This window comes from Schistocerca piceifrons, chromosome X (genome assembly GCF_021461385.2).
Source record: "Schistocerca piceifrons isolate TAMUIC-IGC-003096 chromosome X, iqSchPice1.1, whole genome shotgun sequence".
Taxonomy (NCBI): domain Eukaryota; kingdom Metazoa; phylum Arthropoda; class Insecta; order Orthoptera; family Acrididae; genus Schistocerca; species Schistocerca piceifrons.
In genome coordinates this window covers 148,426,680-148,445,836 of record NC_060149.1, presented here as the reverse complement: position 1 = coordinate 148,445,836, position 19,157 = coordinate 148,426,680, and the positions used below count along the sequence as shown (strand labels likewise).

Here is a 19,157-nt window from a genome sequence, read left to right as displayed (position 1 = left end):
AGCAACCCTGCTGTCTTTCGATCCCCTGTAAATGCACTGGATGAAATGAACACCCCGCCATTCTAAATTGGCGAGGAGCTCATTGTCAGACTGCAAGAGGAGGTCACGATGGAAAATAATCCACTGGACCATGTTGAGGCTTTTATGGGGAGTGACAGAAACAGAAATATCACCCAGCTTGTCACAGGCAAGTAACTCTTGGCATTGGGCTGGGAACATTGTCTGAATCGAAACTGCACCGTTTCACATCTTGCACAGCGCTGTCACTTCTCCAAACTTATCCTCAAGGTGTTCAATGAAAAACTGAGGCTTTGTAGGTAGAAAGAAGTCCCCACCAGTTCTTCTATAGACTAAAAACCAAGGCAAATATGGCTCTCTCTGTTTGTTAGCCCTACGTTCCTCCCATGGTGAAGCAGTGGAGGGAAACGATTTAGGGTCATACCTGCCGGCATTGTATTCGATCTTGCCCTTCTTAGAGACTGCTGGTGCCATACGGTCACCAGCAAGAGATGACTTAGTCTGCTTCATTGTGGGTCAACCACCCTGATGCCACCCACTCCGATCAGGGGCTCTCCCCACAGGCGCCACCCAGCCACAGCAAAGGCCAACTGGCATGATGGCAGTTGCCGGGAGTCTTGATGCCCCAGGAAGACAGGCATCTACTCCTTGGCATACGTGGGGAGTTTACAGCTCAGGCATGTGTTGTCAGGGGGCTACCACCAAATGGGTACATGATGGCTCCACCACAACGGACTGGCTACTGTGCTGGATATTGGGCACAGCGAAATCCAATATTGTCATGGGGGGAAAAGGGGACAGAAGACAACAGAAGAAGATGACATACCCTGGAAAGTGTCCTCACTCAAATAGTTGAATCGCAGGTGGAGATGCAAAGCCGTGACAAGAGATCCAGGAGATCGAGTCTAAGGGCACTATGGATAACTCGTGCACCATGAAGTTGTATCCTTCCCCATGTGGACCAAGCTTCTGTAGAATTTTGAAAGTGGCAGGTCAAACCATGGAATGGGACCTGAACTTATAGGGCCAAAAAGTGTGAGACTCCTTTTAGTTGCCTCTTACGACAGGCAGGAATACCTCGGGCTAATTCTAACCCATGGACCCGCAGGGGGTGGTCTGGTGGCATGATGCATCATCATCCATACAGATTCCATCATTGTTTGGAAACACGGTGGGAGTTGGGGGGTGGGAGATCTTGCCCAGCGATCAGTGCTGAGGCCACTCCTGTTCCTTATTTATATAAATGATATGCCTTCTAGTATTACAGGTGATTCCAAATATTTCTGTTTGCTGATGACACTAGCTCAGTAGTAAAGGATGTTGTGTGCAACATTGGCACTGTTTCAAATAGTGCAGTGGACATAAGTTTATGGCTTATAGAAAATAAACTAATGCTAAATCACAGTAAGACTCAGTTTTTTGGAGTTTCTAATATACAATTCAACAAAACTTGACATGCTAATTAGACAGAATGGCCATAAGATTAGTGAGACTGAACAACTCAAATTTTTAGGTGTTCAAACAGATAGTAAACTGTTGTGGAAAGTCCATGTTCAGAATCTTGTTCAAAGACAGAATGATGCCATTTTCACTATCAGAATAGTATCTGAAGTAAGTGATAGTTTGAAATAAAAAGTAGTCTACTTTGCTTATTTTCATTCGCTTATGATGTACGCTATTATATTTTGGGGTAACTCTTCCCGTTCTCAGAGGGTATTTTTGGCTCAGAAATGGGCAGTTCAGGTAATAAGTCGTGTAAGTTAATGCTTTCAAATCCAAACAGAAAGTTTCCTCCTATTCTGTTGGGGAGTTCCTAGAAAAATTAAGCTAATTCCTATGTTACATTGTTGATCATGGTTATACAAACTTATAGTTTGTCATCTTTTTAGGATGCATAAACACTTTATTTCATCTATCATTACTCATCTGTTGTAATTTAATGTACTGACACGTTCCACGACCATGGAGATTTGCTCCCCAATTTGGTCCTATGGAATTAGAAGTGCAAAATAAAAAACAAACACAAAATTCAAAAACCATAAACACACAGGCATATCGCCATACAAGTTGGTTTATGGTCACAGCCACTTTGCCACTTGAGGTAATCAAGTCAAAGTTAGGAATAATGATGAACCAGTGCAAAATTTCCAGAGAACATTGAAAGAAGTGTGGGAAGAACTAATACTAAGACTCTTTAGGATCACAACAGAGTGGAACAACACAATGCTAAATTACCAGAATATCCTGTCGGGCAGTGGGTGATTCCGACAGGGCCATACACTCCAAAGAGTACAACAAAAAAAATTGTCACTTGGTACTAAGGTCCATTACTGAGATGACCACACCAGTGAAGGTCAAACTGGAGTTACAAATGCGTACGACTCTCATGCATGTTGGTGGTATTCATTCCTTTCGGGTTGCACCAGGTTAGTTGCCACCAGTAACGGTCGCACTTTGTCAAAGTGGGGAGGGAGTTAGAAGAAAAGGGGGAAACCTGGCACACTTGCACAAACTGCAAACACAATTAAATATGCATTAAGATTACAAAAGAAGCAGTAGTATATTAAGATGTTCATGTTTCTATTTGTATCTATGGTGTCATGATAATTTGGAGGTTGTTATGTTACAAAGGAAGTCAGCTGATACAGGTAGAGCTATTTTTTTATTTTGTGGAGAATATGGTTATAGGTATCATTTGTAGACAACAGATTTGGATCGAGGAAAGGGGAATGATTATATCTTCCTTCTTCCAGGTGACATCACCGGCTAGGATGAGAAGTGGGTGGGAGGGTGAGGGGGGGGGGGGGAGGGTGCATCATAGTCCTGGCAGTGCTACACCTCTACAGCTGCAAGGGTGTGAGCACATTGCAGGACCAATCACTGGAGGGAGGGGTACTTTCCTCCAAACATGAAGACATCATTCTAACCAACATCTACATCTACATACATACTCCGCAAGCCACCATATGGTGCATGGTGGAGGGTACCTTGTACTACTACTAATCAATTCCTTTTCTGTTCCATTTGCATTTGCAAATAGAGTGACGGGAGAAATGGCTGCCTATATGCCTCATTATGAGCCCTAATTTCCATTATCTTCATAGTCCTAATGCGAAATGTACATTGAAGGCAGTAGAATCGTTCTGAAGTAAACTCCACATTCTGAATCTCCATATTTTCTCAATAGTGTTCCACAAAAAGAACATCATCTTCCCTCACAAAGCATCTCCATAATACTTGTAGGTTGATCAAATCTATCAGTAACAAATCTAGCAACCCGCCTCCTAATTGTTTTCATGTCTTCCTGTAATCTGACCAGGTGAGGATCCCAAACACTCAAGCAATACAGAGGAATTGGTCCCATTAGTGTTCTATATGTGGTTTCTTTTACAGATGAACCGCACTTTCCTAGAATTTTCCCAATAAACTGAAGTCTACCATTTGCCTTTCCTACACAATTCTCACATACTCGTTCCACTTCATATAGCTTTGCAACGTAATGCTCAGATATTTAAACAACGTACCTGTGTCAACTAGGACACTACTAATGCTGTATCTGAGCACTACGGGTTTGTTTTTCCTACTCATCCACAATAACTTATATTTTTCTACATTTAGAGCTAGCTGCCATTCATCACACCACCTAGAAATTTTGTCTAAATCATCTTGTATCCACCTACAGTCACTCAACTTCAACACTTCACCATACACAACAGCATCATCATCAAACAACTACAGGTTAGGTTAGGTTAGTGTTGTTTAACGTCCCGTCGACAACGAGGTCATTAGAGACGGAGCGCAAGCTCGGGTTAGGGAAGGATGGGGAAGGAAATCGGCCGTGCCCTTTCAAAGGAACCATCCCGGCATTTGCCTGAAACGATTTAGGGAAATCACGGAAAACCGAAATCAGGATGGCTGGAGACGGGATTGAACCGTCGTCCTCCCGAATGCGAGTCCAGTGTGCTAACCACTGCGCCACCTCGCTTGGTAAACAACTACAGATACCATTATTATGGAAAAGGGCATTAATTTTATGTCTGAGTTGAAATACTTTTGTAGACCCCTAAGGATTTATACATTATGAATTGATACATTCCATCCAAGTTATGTGGATAGCCAGCTCAATAACTGGGGCAAGATGCTACCCCACTTAGTAGCCACCTATAACTCAAACTCTTAAGTGTATATGAATGGAAAATTACACCCACTTTTGTACTGGAGCAACCTTCATGGAAGGAAGTGTTTCTTCAATGAGCACCTCTGTCAACTGACCCAAAGCCATCAGGAAGCAGGTGCAGACAGATACAAGCAATTTAGAACTGTGCAGGTGGGAACTCTCCCTGCAATATATCATACATTCCCATAACCTCCAGCCTCAACCTTCACTAGTCCCTGTTGTTCACCTACTATCCCCTTTCCTGCTCCAACTACAGCACTACACGACCTTCTGTTCCACTGACGCACCCACCAATCTTTTTCCCTTTCTCTACTTCTATCCTTTTCCACTCCTCTCCTCCTCCCCCCTAGATACCCGACACCACCTCGCAGCCCTTTCCTGCCCCCACCATGTCCCTGCATGCTATCACAAGCAACACTACACCTACCCCTACCCCCATCCTGCTATCCCTCCACCTCCCTGCCCCACATGCCTTCTTACCCCCCCCCCCCCCCCCCCAATCACCACATACTCCAATGTGTGTGTGTGTGTGTGTGTGTGTGTTTTCATAGTATCCTTTTATGTTTGTTGGAAAGCTATGCATAATATGTTGGAGCTAGTGAGCTATCATAGTTGAGATGCATTTGACAGCTTTATCATCTGCTACAATAGGATGGTTGCCTTTGCATAATTTAGATAGTAGATTAAAGTCAGAGTAGTATGTGTCAGGAGGGGTAAGGTGTTATACAGAGGCATTTGTTGGATCTTGTGGAGGTCCTAGTGTCTTCTCACATTTCTGTAGTTCAGTCTGAATGGAAGGAATGGAGTTTCTATGACTTCACAATACGCTCTGATTAATTTTTCTGAAAAATATTACCATTTTCATGAGTGAAAACTATCATTTATGAATAGGCCTAGAGGTAAGATGATGTTCTTTTTGTGAAACACTACTGAAAAAGTTTAGAGAATGGGCATTGGCAACAGACTGCAGAACAATAAAATTCTATTACCGCAAACATACATCTCGTATAAGAAGCATGAAGACAAGACAATAGAATTTAAGTGCATGTCTGAAAGAACAGACACTGTTGATGATCCACAGCTGTACGAAATATTTCGGAATTAATTCACTGACTGTAAATTCCTTTACATCAGCTGTATTAGGTATACTATCCAATAATGACATATGAAAATTTGTGTCAGAGCAGGACTCAAACCCACATTTCCATTTTTTGCGAGCAGCCGCCTTAACTACTTCCACTATCTGTGCACACTGCCCAGAGTGACCCAATCTTCTATATGTCACACTGTCTACATCCTTTTGTTGTAGTCCACCGGTCTGGCACAGATTTTCATATACCACTGTTGGGTAGTATAGTTATACCTCATGCGGATGTCAAGGAATTCAGTCTGTAAATTAATTTTGAAAGGGAAGAGAAATCAGGGCTCGTAAGAAAGTATATAGACAGGCACTTTTCCCTCGTTCAGTTTGCAAGTGGAACTGGAAAGAGAATGATTAGTAGTGCTACAAGACACCTTCTACCATGGGCTGTATGGTGACTTGTGAATTACATATGTACTTGTTGATTTCAAAACGGTGTAGTACAGCAGTATATTACAAATACACTAGCAGTGTCAATGAATGAGAGCAATAAGTAGGCCTAGTACAAAATTCTAGTTCCTCTTGTTATTTATTTTATATTTTTGTGGTAGAACGTCAAATGATGATACGAACAAAAATATATGCCACCAATCACGTTATGATAGAATGTCAGAGAGTTAAAAAAGGAAATATTAAACTTTTGTTCATTTTCACAACCATCCGATATTGTTTCAAAGAAAAGTCAATTGCTGCTAAAAGAAATTTCTGTGCAAACAGCACTACTTAGTATTCCATTTCAGTGTATTACAGAACCATGTGTTGTTGTTGTTGTGGTCTTCAGTCCTGAGACTGGTTTGATGCAGCTCTCCATGCTACTCTATCCTGTGCAAGCTTTTTCATCTCCCAGTACCTACTGCAACCTACCTCCTTCTGAATCTGCTTAGTGTATTCATCTCTTGGTCTCCCTCTACGATTTTTACCCTCCACGCTGCCCTCCAATACTAAATTGGTGATCCCTTGATGCCTCAGAACATGTCCTACCAACCGATCCCGCCCTTCTTCTGGTCAAGTTGTGCCACAAACTTCTCTCCTCCCCAATCCTATTCAATACCTCCTCATTAGTTATGTGATCTACCCATCTAATCTTCAGCATTCTTCTGTAGCACCACATTTCGAAAGCTTCTATTCTCTTCTTGTCCAAACTATTTATCGTCCATGTTTCACTTCCATACATGGCTACACTCCATACGAATAAAATACAGCACCATAACACAATTAAAATGACCTAAGGTATCCTACAGTGAATATATTCCCAATACAAACGAAACGATTTCTACTTGAATTTGAAAAACTGTTGTTAGCCATTAAACCCTCAATTTTTGTTGAAGTCTTAGTGATAATGTCAATTACAGGACAACTTTATAATCCTAATTAAGGATGGGTTCACAAGACTCAGATTGTTCCATTGCCTTGTGTTCCCTGAATGGGTGCAGCTGTTAAACATCTTCATGTTCTCAACCCCAAGTCTCATACACAAGTAGATATACTGCAATGCTAGAGTACCAGTATTCTCCTCGGTGAATAGAGGCATACATGAGCTTCATAAATTAGTACCATGTATTGCATGGCTGGTTCACTTTTTGCCTTAAAATTTTCTCTGTGCATAAAATGAAGGCAGACAAAGCAATAAGTTTCCATTATCACTGGTGCTACCTTTGAGCAATATTTTAATTGCTAAGATAAGCTTGTGCAAGATGTTACGATTATTCACTTTCACAAAAACTTACAATCTACCTCCAGTCCAATAAATCTGGTGTCTCCTTCTTAGTTAAACATAGCATCTTTGTATGAAAGCTGAGTGTTCGTGCGCACAAACTGACGTGTAAAAAGCATGAGGTACTGTTTTGGGTCAATGGAAGCATCAGATTCCATCTGACTGCTTTGACCCATGACATAATGGTATTGTGGCATGTGATGACATTACGCGATGGAGTTTTCGAGTTGGTTGTGTTTGTAGATGTCATATTGTTGTATTGTTCGGTGCCCTCTGGTGGTGGATGTGGAAGTGCTGAGTTTAACATGTGGTACTGGGTTCATATGAGTTTTAGTTGTCATCGTGCTAATGTGGTTTTAAGTTTAGGTAGTTGGTACGGTAACATAGGTTGAGGAAGTGTTTTCAGTGAGCTAGTAAGGTTTTTTTTTTTCTTTCTTTATGTGTTTGGCATTTTTGTTAGGTCTGATTAGTTTGATGTTTTTTGTGCAGAAAGAAGTCTGATTTTTTTAATCGCCTTTTTGTTAGGTACGTACATGACAGTTAAAGTTCATGAGTGTATCATTATGTACTGAGATGTGATAATATGATGTCTGTCAAACAGTTTCTGCAAATGTTCGGACTTATTTCTGATATGTTAGGTGTCACGTCCGTGGCAACAGCATAAGGTTGGCGAGACAGTTCCAGCGGCTTGGGCCAGGGACATATATATGTGGCATTGTCCATGAGAGAGAGAGAGAGAGAGAGAGAGAGAGAGAGAGAGAGAGAGAGAGAGAGAGAGAGAGAGAGAGAGTGTGTGTGTGTGTGTGTGTGTGTGTGTGTGTGTGTGTGTGCGCGCGCGCGCGCGCGCACTCTATTTTGGGGTTTTGGTTCCACTTTTCATAGTTGTAGATGTTGGTTTTTTGTTATCGACAGCTGTGGTTGAGTTATATAGGTCAAGGGAAATCTTTGATTCTACTTTTTGGGGTTGTAGACGCCGGTTTTTGGTATCTGTAGCTGTGGTTCAGTTATATAGGTCGAAGACAGTGTCCAATTCCTATGGTTTTGTTGGTGTAGCAGAATTCTGTAAATTATTTTTTTTTATATTATTTGTTTTGGGATGGGGCAGTGTTCTTTTATTCTTGTATATTTATCTTGTCCACACCCTAAACCCCAATTTTTGATAGTTGTCCGGTTAGTTTTATTTTATTTTTGGAGTGAGGCATTATTGTGTCCATTTTTATTTGTGTTCTTGTTTGTTGGCATGTTTATGTAGTGATGTCAATGTCATCATTTTGTATAAACTGCAAGTAGCTGTTTCCGGTATACTGATGATTTCATGGGTCAAAGCACATGGGTGGAATCAGACACTGCAATTAAGAGTCAGCCTGTTAGTTGTGAGCAAAGTGTAGCTAATTCCCAGAACCACTATCAGCGGATTCACAGGGCTTATATGATACGGAAACTAGTTAAATGTCCCTGGATCTAATTCCATATGTTCCAAATTACTGTAGGCCACACAGTAAAAAGATATCCAGTGACCAAAGTATTTTATCAACACAGTCCACTGTCTCGTGTTAGAAGGGGTACATGGCATGGTCAGCGTCACTTCACTACAACTGTAAATAATGGCTAACCTATGAGAGTTGCAAACAAATGCTAGATATCATAGTTACAATATATACAACTGTACAGCATTATATGTGGGAGGGCTAAAAAGGCTACAGAGAAATACATGCTAAACCAGAATCACAATTAACACCACGTTGCCACACTGCATATAAGATTGAAAAAAAGAAACAAAATTTAAAGCTTATGTTTTACCTGTTGTTAGTAAGTTTTTGTAAACCAACTTGGTGCAGCAAGGAATATATATTACAGTTTGTATGATTGTTAGTAAGCTTTTGTAAACCAACTTGGTGCAGCAAGGAATATATATTAAAGTTTGTATGACTGAACATTGTCAAATGGAGGTGGTGTAAATGGAACCATTGAATAGTACAATATATGCCAAGAGCTTTGAACAATGACACACTCAATCAGTGAAGCAACCATGAGGTCATACAATCACATATATTATAACCATAAGAGTATTGGAACCCCACAAGGATACAGGTGTTTTGGGCAGGAATGTTTTTTCCACAGTGAGCAGGAATTTTTATTGGGAATGTAAATATGGGTCAACTGAACCTACCAATATTAGATATCACTTTCATCCCATGACAATGAGGATGGGGGTGTGACGTCATATTTGCACAAACAGGAAGAGAACAGAACAATGACTGTATTTCTTTTGTGTCTATATTAGTGCTCGGAATATGGATTGTGGGAGCAGACTTATCTGTAGCATAGCTCACAACCTAGGTTATATTGGAAGGTGACAGTTTTGTTATGAGTTGGTGAAGCCAATGATCATGACTGCGAAATTTCAGAAATGCGGAGATATTCACCTGTAGCATAGCTCAAGGTCTAGGCTATGCAGGAAAGTAGCCTGACAGTAAATGGTAAAGCATGATCAAAATACAATTAATCCATACGCTATACCACAGATAACTCTGTCACAACAACAATCATTTTTAAAAAGTGCTTGTTTTTGTGACACATTTCTTGGCTTCATCAACACACAAACTGTCACATGCCCATCTCACCCAGACCTCATATAATGACATCACTGGCAAATGCAAGATGACTGTAATGTAAACTTCAATACATTTTAAAATACACAACACCTAGTGTGCATGTATATGGAATAGATTAATGCTCCATGAAGTTTTAAATAAACTGAGAATGTAATGTATTTGTGACAGAAGTTGTAAGCAGTAATTAATATTAATATTTTCTATGAGTACAATACCACAGTGCAAAATGACCACAGGAAAAATAAACAAATGTGTGGGCATGGTCCATCAAACACACAAACAACACAATTATAAATTAAGATAGAACCATTAAAGCATCAGAATCTAAACTTCATATGGGTCACTGCTGTATCTACCTTTTAAAAAAACTATAGTTACACTTGCTTGGTGTAGTGAAAATAATGAGTATACATGCAACACTACACATAACTAGTATAAAAATGCAATTACTTTTGTTTGAAGAAATAGTACATCTTTACTAAAGGAATGGGAATCTGAGTTAGTCAAATGTGTAAACACGGTCTGTTCCCGGGGAGGGGGGAGGGGGGAGGGGGGGAGGTCGGGGTGGGGGGGGGGGGGCAGAGAAAGAACAACGAAGTTTCAACTCACATGACACTTGCCCAGATGCTTCTCAAAAACCTATGCCTAGCCTGCTACCTTCCTTAAGAAGTAAGACCTCGAAGTCACTTAGTCTTCCGAATAATAGAGGTTTTCCTGACATGAGGCAGATATCAAGAACTCTGACGCTTTGTTGGTGTCCCAAAACACTTGATCGACATTAAAATATCTTAAATGCACCCCTAACAACTGCGGTGTCACGAGGAATAAAATTCAGCAATATATTTTTAATAGTAAACAATTCAATTTGCCTCACGACAGTTTTGATAACTTCACCGACCCCCCATACCTCAATACTGCAGCGTCAATCAAAACATTTGCATGTGACAGCTCGAACCAAAGATTATCTTGACGACCCTAGAGCTGTACCTTGATCTAACCGCGTATGTTGGCGCCACTGGAGATGTATGATGTTTATAGTTACTGATACAAAGGATTGGCCGGTGGATAACCGGTGTATGTTGAATGTGCGTAGTTGATAGACGTCGAGTTAGAAGAGCAGTGTAGAAGGGGAAACAAAATGTTTGCGATTGTGTTTTACGCAGCTCTGTTATTTGCTACTACAGACTCTGCTGTTATATTTTTTGGTATGTTATTACTGAAGTTTTTCAGGGGCAAAGTTTAGCAAGTAACGAATTTTTGTATGGCGGGATGTGTAATTATACGGTAATCGTTATTGCCTTAGGAATGACTACACTTGTTTGATAATATGAAATTGCTTTGGCCATCGCAGCTGTAAGGAAGTTATTTTTACAGATTTGGTAACTTGGAGAGTAATTTGTAGTGAAGTAAGCAGCTTTGCAGTAGTGGTATTAAAACATCGCGGCTTTCCAATGTTGCACACTATAATTTCGAAGGGAGCCAGAGAGATATTGCCTCCATTGTGACCAGTAGTTATCAGTGAAAATTTTATGACTATTGAGTACTTGTAGGCCTAGTTCGTATTATATAGTTTTCTATTGCTGTTATCACTCAGTTATTATTCTCTCGTCATCATTGTAAGATGACGGCGAGTCCGTAACTCCAACGAATCTTAAAAATAAAACAAAATATAATATTTAATCACTTGGCAATAAGTTATTTGTAATGAAGCAGCTTTGGTATTATCTTGAAGTCTTTATTTGTTGAAGTCTTAGTGATAATGTCAAGGAACTTTGTATTCTAACCACTGCTTCTCAGTATATTTATTCCTTAATGAAATTTGTTGCAAGTAATACATCTCTATTTCCAACCAATAGCTCAGTACACTAGGTATAAGAAAAATCTACGAAAAGGCCTAAAATCACTTAGGCCTACCTTGGTCCTAAAAGGGCTCCAATATTCCATTAAAAACTTGGTTTCAGATAAAGCACGGTTTAAACAGAGTTTGAAAGACTTTTTTATAGGCAACTCGTTCTACACCATAGATGAATATCTTAACAGAGACTGTTAAATCAGCTTAAGTAAAAATATGTTAGATTTCAGTTTTGACAACAGTTGGTCACAACAGTCAAGATTAGGTATTCCGCATATGATAAATTTATTAAAAGTGGATAAAAGTGTTTCATTCTGACAGTGTGTTAATTCTGTAGTATTAGCTGTCGCAGTTTATTGCATTGTATTAACTTGTTTTCAAGTATCTCCTGACAAATGATCAGGGTAGCAAGTGTTATATGCAAATGTTTTATATTATACTTTGACATGTTCCACACCGAGAATCTCTCATTTTTTGGGTCTATGCAATGAAAACTGAATTTAATCCCAGAAATCTTGATTATGGGGCAGACTTACATGTATCGTGACCCGAAGTCTAGGTTAGCTTGGCAGGTAATAACGTGATCGTAAGGAAGCTATGTGTCAGTATAAAGCTACTGGAAAAACTCTTAATTTGTTGGTGGAATATTTTTAAAACTTATGATTTTAGTTAAATCATTAAATGAGGTCTGTGTCCTCCCCCCCTCCCCACCCCCCTTCCCAGGGATTGTTGTGTAATGTTAATAACGGTAACATTTTTGCATCACATGAACAAACTGCCAAAAGTAAACACAACTTCCAAGTACTTATATTTGCTGTGCTTTATTGTAACCATTCGACAATTTCTTACGTCAGGTTGTTATGGATAAGTGTGTCAGTGCTATCCCAGTGTTTGAATAAGTGACATTTCAGCTGCCAAGAGCTGCTGGCAAAAAACATTCATTAACAACCAGTTCTGGTCTTCATATCATCTTCAGGAATTTGAAACATATTTACAGCAGCCTACATGGCAATACATACTCTATTGAGTCACTGTAAGTGAAAATTTTGGGCCTAATTATAAGAATAGACAAAGTTTGACAGTTGACACAGAATGGCATTTTATGTTATTTGCTGCCACAGTAATAATGTCATGTAGGCTGTTGGAAATAACATTACACACACACAGATCAAACTGGTCTTCAAATAAGTAATTTGTCAGCAGTTCTTGATGGCTGAAATGACATTTTTCAAATACCTATAAGCTGTACAAAGTATCCCAGTGTGTTCAGTGTTCAGGTTAATTATGCACTGTGTTTATTTGCATCTCTGCCATTTATAAGTCTCTTCTGCTTTCAAAACACCATTTTTGTGTCACATTATTCACTTTCATGTTCTTATACTGAAGTTACAGAGCCCATTGTTCTCAGTTTAATGAAACATGCTTAAAAATAAATAAGGATAAAATACACCTTATGCATATACCAGAAAATATGTAAATTAAAATTAATATGAAAGTAAGTGATAATACATTCCATAAGAAACAAACTCCCCGACTTAAAGAGAAGATGGAGTGGTGTGTAATTAGTTAAAGAACAGATGTCCTGTAAAGACGAGTGATTATAATATCTGTGTAACTGTCCATCCAAAACGGACTTTATGGAGTGCATGGAAAATCTGTTTTATTTATTTACATGTCGATTTCTGTAGGACCTAATTGAGAAGCAAATCTCAAAGGTCATGGAACGTGTCAGTACATGAAATTACAACATAAAAGTAATAACAGATAAAATGTTTATGAACCCAAAAAAAAGTCAATCCATAAGTTTAAGTAAACAGAATCTCCAATATAACGAAGAATAAGCTTAATTTTTCAAGGAACTTCTCGCCAGGAGTGACCCACGAGGAAACTCTTCAGTTTCAGTTTGAAAGTGTGTGGATTACTGCTAAGATTTTTTAATTCTTGTGGCAGCTTATTGAAAATGGATGCAGCAGTATACTGCACACCTTTCTGCACAAGAGTTCTGTTGAGTATTAACTGAGTGAAAGCTGCTTATTCACGGTTATAAGTTGATATTGTTAACAAGAAATGACAGTAAAGAATATGTATATTGAGAGGCCAGTGTCAAAATATCCAGACAAGTGAACAGGGATCGACAAGAGGTTTGCGAACTTACACCACTTATTGCCTAAACCGCCCGTTTGAGCCAAAAATATCCTTTTAGAATAGGAAGAGTTACCCCAAAATTTAATACCGTATGACATAAGCGAATGAAAATGAGCAAAGTAGACTAATTTTCATGTCAAACAATCACTTACTCTGGACAGTATTCTAATAGTAAAAATGGCAACATTTAAGTCTATGAACAAGATCCTGGACATGGGCTTTCCATGACAGTTTACTATCTATCTGAACACCTAGAAATTTCAACTGTTCGGTTTCACTAATCATATGCCAATTGTGTGAAATTGAAAGATCGGGTTTTGTTGAACTGTGTGTTGGAAATTGTAAAAACTGAGTCTTTTTGTGATTTATTGTTCATTTTCTACAAGCCATGAACTGCATTATTTGAAACCGATCTGAGCCAGTGTTGCACACAATGTCCTTTACTACCAAGCTAGTGTCGTCAGCAAACAAATATTTTAGTTATCCGTAATACTAGAGGGCACATCACTTATATAAATAAGGAACAGGAGTGTCCGTAACACTGATCACTGCCCCCCCCCCCCCCTCCATTTGACCGTACACCACTCAGACCCCACATCACCACCACTCTCAACACTGCGAATAATGACCTTTTGCTGTCTGTTGTTAATGTATGAGTTAAACCAACTGTGATTTACTCCCAGTATTCCATAATGGTCCAACTTGTGGAACAATGTTTTGTGATCAACACAGTCAAACACCTTAGTTAAATCAAGAAATATGCCTAGTGTCAAAACCTTTTCTTTAATCCATCCAGTACCTCGCAGAGAAAAGAGAATATAGCATTTTCAGTTGTTAAACGACTTCTAAAGCCGAACTGTACATTTGATAGTAAATCGTGTAATATAAAATGTGAAAGTTATCCTTACATACTCGGCCTTTTCAATTATGTTAGCAAACACGGAAATACGGAAGCGTCCGATCCCGCCTGTCTGCTTTGACCCATGACATCACAAATATGGCGGAAACAAAAACAAACACACACACTTTCCACCAGAAGCCTAATGACACTAACGGAACAAGCGCGGGAAATAGGGTGTTTTGGGTGGGGGGCAAACCAAATATAAACAAATTTAGACGCCTTGCGTAGCTACAATGTGTAAGTGAAGACAGCCATGCATGAATACCCACCCACCTCCCCAGGGGTCGTAACGCCTGCAACCCATAGAAGATAAAGATGCTTCAGTAGCTGATTAGTGTTTTTTGTCTTTTTAAAAAAATCTCACGAGATAGAACGAACAGATCAGAAAAGTAAATAAAGTAAGATAAAACAGAACTGGAGACAGCCACACGCAAACCAAACTCCGCACCGTCATGACGTCACACACACCACCCTTACGTCACGGGTCAAAGCAGACGCGTGGGATCGGACGCTTCTGTCGACCCGCAAACACTGATGGCATAGAAATAGATCTAAAATTGTCTACATTATACCTTTCTCCCTTCTTATAATGTGGCTCTACTACTGAGCACTTTAATCATTCAGGAAACTGACCATTCCTAAAGGAAAAATTACAAATGTGGCTAAACACAGGGCTAACATGTGCAGCACAGTACTTTAATATTCTGCTAGGCACTCCATCATATCCACGAGAGTCCTTACTCTTCAGTGATTTAATTATTGTCTATATCACAGAGGAGTATTTCAGACATCGGTCCCAGAAAGCCATTCTCCATGAGAGTTATAAAATTCCCTGTAGAAACTAATTTTTTTATTTAATTCAGTAGCAATGCTCAGAAAATGATTGTTAAATACTGTACATATATCTGATTTATCAGTAACAGAAGTATTTTTATTATGAACTGACTTTGTCGTCAACCTTGTGCTGCTGACCAGACACTTCCTTCACAACTGTCCATATGGTTTAATTTTACCCTGTGAATTATCTATTCTATTTGCATAGCACATACTCTTTGCCTTCCTGATAATATTTCTAAGCACCTTACAATACTATTTGTAATGGGCCACTGTAGCTTGATTGTGACTACTTCTAACATTGTGATGTAATTCCCATTTTGTTCTACATGATATCCTTATCCCACTAGTCAATACCGGGCTGCCTTTTACTGCTAGTAAAATGAATGTTCTAATGGAAAGCAACTCTCAAAGAGCATGAGAAACATGTTAAGGAAAGCATTGTATTTATCATCTAAGTTATCAGCACTGTAGACATCCTACCACTCTTGTTCTTTGACGAGGTTTAAAAAACTCGCTATTGCTGTTGGATTAACTTTCTGAAATAGTTCGTGATTACATGTGACATTTGCTTGAGTGCAGAAACCTTTTAGTGTTAAAATTTGTGCATCATGGTCTGATTCACCCTTCTACTAACAGAATGCCCATCTAGAAATGAAGAATAAATAAAAATATTGTCAATGGCTGTGCTACTGTTCCCCTGCACCTTAGTTGGAGAAAATACAGTCTGCATCAGATCATATGAATTTAGATCTATCAACATCCTTTTTCTTCCACAATCATATACAAAATTAATATTGAAATCACAACATATCACTAATTTCTGGTACTTGCTAAAAGTTTCTTTTCATTTAAAATCACCCAAATTAAAGAAATCTCGTTGTCATCATGTCACAGGTATTTGTGAAAATTTGATGTAAGAAAGTATATAAATAGAAAACGATAAAATAAATTTTTTTAGATCAAAACTTTAGTCAGGGGGGCCATTTTGAAATGTCTGGCATTTTCACCATCTGGTGTCAGTACAAATGGTAGGTTGAAAGTTTTTAACTACTGTTGTTGTTGTTGTTGTTGTTGTGGTCTTCAGTCCAGAGACTGGTTTGATGCAGCTCTCCATGCTACTCTATCCTGTGCAAGCTTCTTCATCTCCCAGTACCTACTGCAACCTACATCCTTCTGAATCTGCTTAGTGTATTGATCTCTTGATTTCCCTCTACGATTTTTACCCTCCACGCTGCCCTCCAATGCTAAATTTGTGATCTCTTGATGCCTCAAAACATGTCCTACCAACCGATCCCTTCTTCTAGTCAAGTTGTGCCACAAACTTCTCTTCTCCCCAATCCTATTCAATACCTCCTCATTAGTTACGTGATCTACCCACCTTATCTTCAGCATTCTTCTGTAGCACCACATTTCGAAAGCTTCCATTCTCTTCTTGTCCAAACTGGTTATCGTCCATGTTTCACTTCCATACATGGCTACACTCCATACAAATACTTTCAGAAACTACTTCCTGACACTTAAATCTATACTCGATGTTAACAAATTTCTCTTCTTCAGAAACGATTTCCTTGCCATTGCCAGTCTACATTTTATATCCTCTCTACTTCGACCATCATCAGTTATTTTACTCCCTAAATAGCAAAACTCCTTTACTACTTTAAGTGTCTCATTTCCTAATCTAATCCCCTCAGCATCACCCGATTTAATTTGACTACATTCCATTATCCTTGTTTTGCTTTTGTTGATGTTCATCTTATATCCTCCTTTCAAGACACTGTCCATTCCCTTCAACTGCTCTTCCAAGTCCTTTGCTGTCTCTGACAGAATTACAATGTCATCGGCGAACCTCAAAGTTTTTACTTCTTCTCCATGAATTTTAATACCTACTCCAAATTTTTCTTTTGTTTCCTTTACTGCTTGCTCAATGTACAGATTGAATAACATCGGGGAGAGGCTACAACCCTGTCTCACTCCTTTCCCAACCACTGCTTCCCTTTCATGCCCCTCGACTCTTATAACTGCCATCTGGTTTCTGTACAAATTGTAAATAGCCTTTCACTCCCTGTATTTTACCCCTGCCACCTTCAGAATTTGAAAGAGAGTATTCCAGTTAACGTTGTCAAAAGCTTTCTCTAAGTCTACAAATGCTAGAAATGTAGGTTTGCCTTTCCTTAATCTTTCTTCTAAGATAAGTCGTAAGGTTAGTATTGCCTCATGTGTTCCAACATTTCTACGGAATCCAAACTGATCTTCCCCGAGGTCCGCTTCTACCAGTTTTTCCATTCGTCTATAAAGAATTCGCGTTAGTATTTTGCAGCTGTGACTTATTAAACTGATAGTTCGGTAATTTTCACATCTGTCAACACCTGCTTTCTTTGGTATTGGAATTAACTACTATAACTCCCTTATTTATAAATCGATTTTATTCAATTTGGTGTCATTAGAAAGATAAAAGGACCAACTATGTCACTAAACTATAAAAATGCTGCAACTGTGCATATAAATATGTGCAAATCTGTAATTAAAGCCACTTTTCAAAAAAAAAAAAATTTTTTTTACAAACTTCATGAATTTTTTTCATCAAAATCACAAGTTTCACCATTTTAAATTTTGTCTCAAAGAATTCCTGTAGTCATACATTTCAACATTAAAAAAATCAGAAGGGCGTTTATTCCGTTCAATCATTTAAAAGTGAAAGAATATAAATAATAATATACATGTTTCATTTTGTGACTCTTACCTAGTGGTCACAAATTATGATCAATTCTCATAAAACACATTCATAAAACTCTAAAAAGCATTCATTCTTTCAAACAAATTTTCAATGGACAATATTATGTCTGATTCAAAAGTATATAAACGACCAGTACTTGTGGTTGCACTAGGAGCAGGCAAAGTCATTAAAATGTTTTCATAAGGTATCCAGCAAACATCAGTGTGAAGTGGCCATGAATAACTTGAGGAAGGGCTACTTGGACTCATGAACTTGACTTTTGCATCTCTGTGTGCTTCACTTATCTCTAAAATTTTTCCACGCCACCACTGATTATCGTAGATAGCTGTGACAAATGTTTCTTCTTTAATTGTGTTAGAGGCAGTGTTTTGAATTCGAAAAGGAACTTGAATTAATTTAATAGATGATGAAACACACTTTATCAGCAACTTACTTTCATTCAGTGGTTTGAAAAAGTGACAACCCAGGAATGGTAGAACTAGTCTCATATTGTTTGTCACATGGACGCTGTAAATTTGCTCTTGTTGCTAAACATTTAATAGTACCATCAACTCCATCATGTGCATCTTTGTCATGAGTAGTGACAAAAAAAATTCCATTCTGCAGTTACTCCATGATCTTGCTTGTGATGGCACAAATTTAAACAGTTCTTTAAGTTTTTATATTGTGCAGAACTGCCATCACTGAAGTACATAACACGTTGGGTGTGTGGTAATTGTTCCAATACATAAGTGAGAGCAGTCTTCTGGTATACATAGAATGTGTTTGTATCATTCTGCAAACAGTCACTTATACAACACAATTACATTGACTTAATGCAATCATCTGTTTTTAAAGTACACCACAAAAGGATGAAGGGTGACTTGAATGTTCTGCCAGTGAAATCCTTGTGCAGCATCCTGAAGCAAACAGGTATAGTTCTCTGCAAAATCCACTATGATGATGCATGTAGTATCCATGTAGTATCAGGGAGGGTTTCTTTGCTTGATTTGAAGTAGTGACTCTGAGATTTTGATACATATG

The 19,157-nt window shown here is 38.7% G+C and overlaps 2 protein-coding genes across 2 annotated transcripts in view; one reads left to right on the top strand and one right to left on the bottom strand.

The window, feature by feature from the left end:
* LOC124722229 (integral membrane protein GPR155) overlaps positions 1-10,573 on the bottom strand; it is a 160,437-nt gene extending 149,864 nt beyond the window's left edge. The window contains exon 1 of the mRNA XM_047247421.1: positions 10,275-10,573. Within this exon, the coding sequence (XP_047103377.1) occupies positions 10,275-10,276 (2 nt within the window). The 5' untranslated portion in view covers positions 10,277-10,573. The remainder of the gene's footprint in view (positions 1-10,274) is intronic.
* Positions 10,574-10,694: 121 nt separating this feature from the next.
* LOC124721703 overlaps positions 10,695-19,157 on the top strand; it is a 47,478-nt gene continuing 39,015 nt past the window's right edge. Inside the window, exon 1 of the mRNA XM_047246789.1 lies at positions 10,695-10,870. Coding sequence (XP_047102745.1) covers positions 10,804-10,870 — 67 coding nt within the window. The 5' untranslated portion in view covers positions 10,695-10,803. The remainder of the gene's footprint in view (positions 10,871-19,157) is intronic.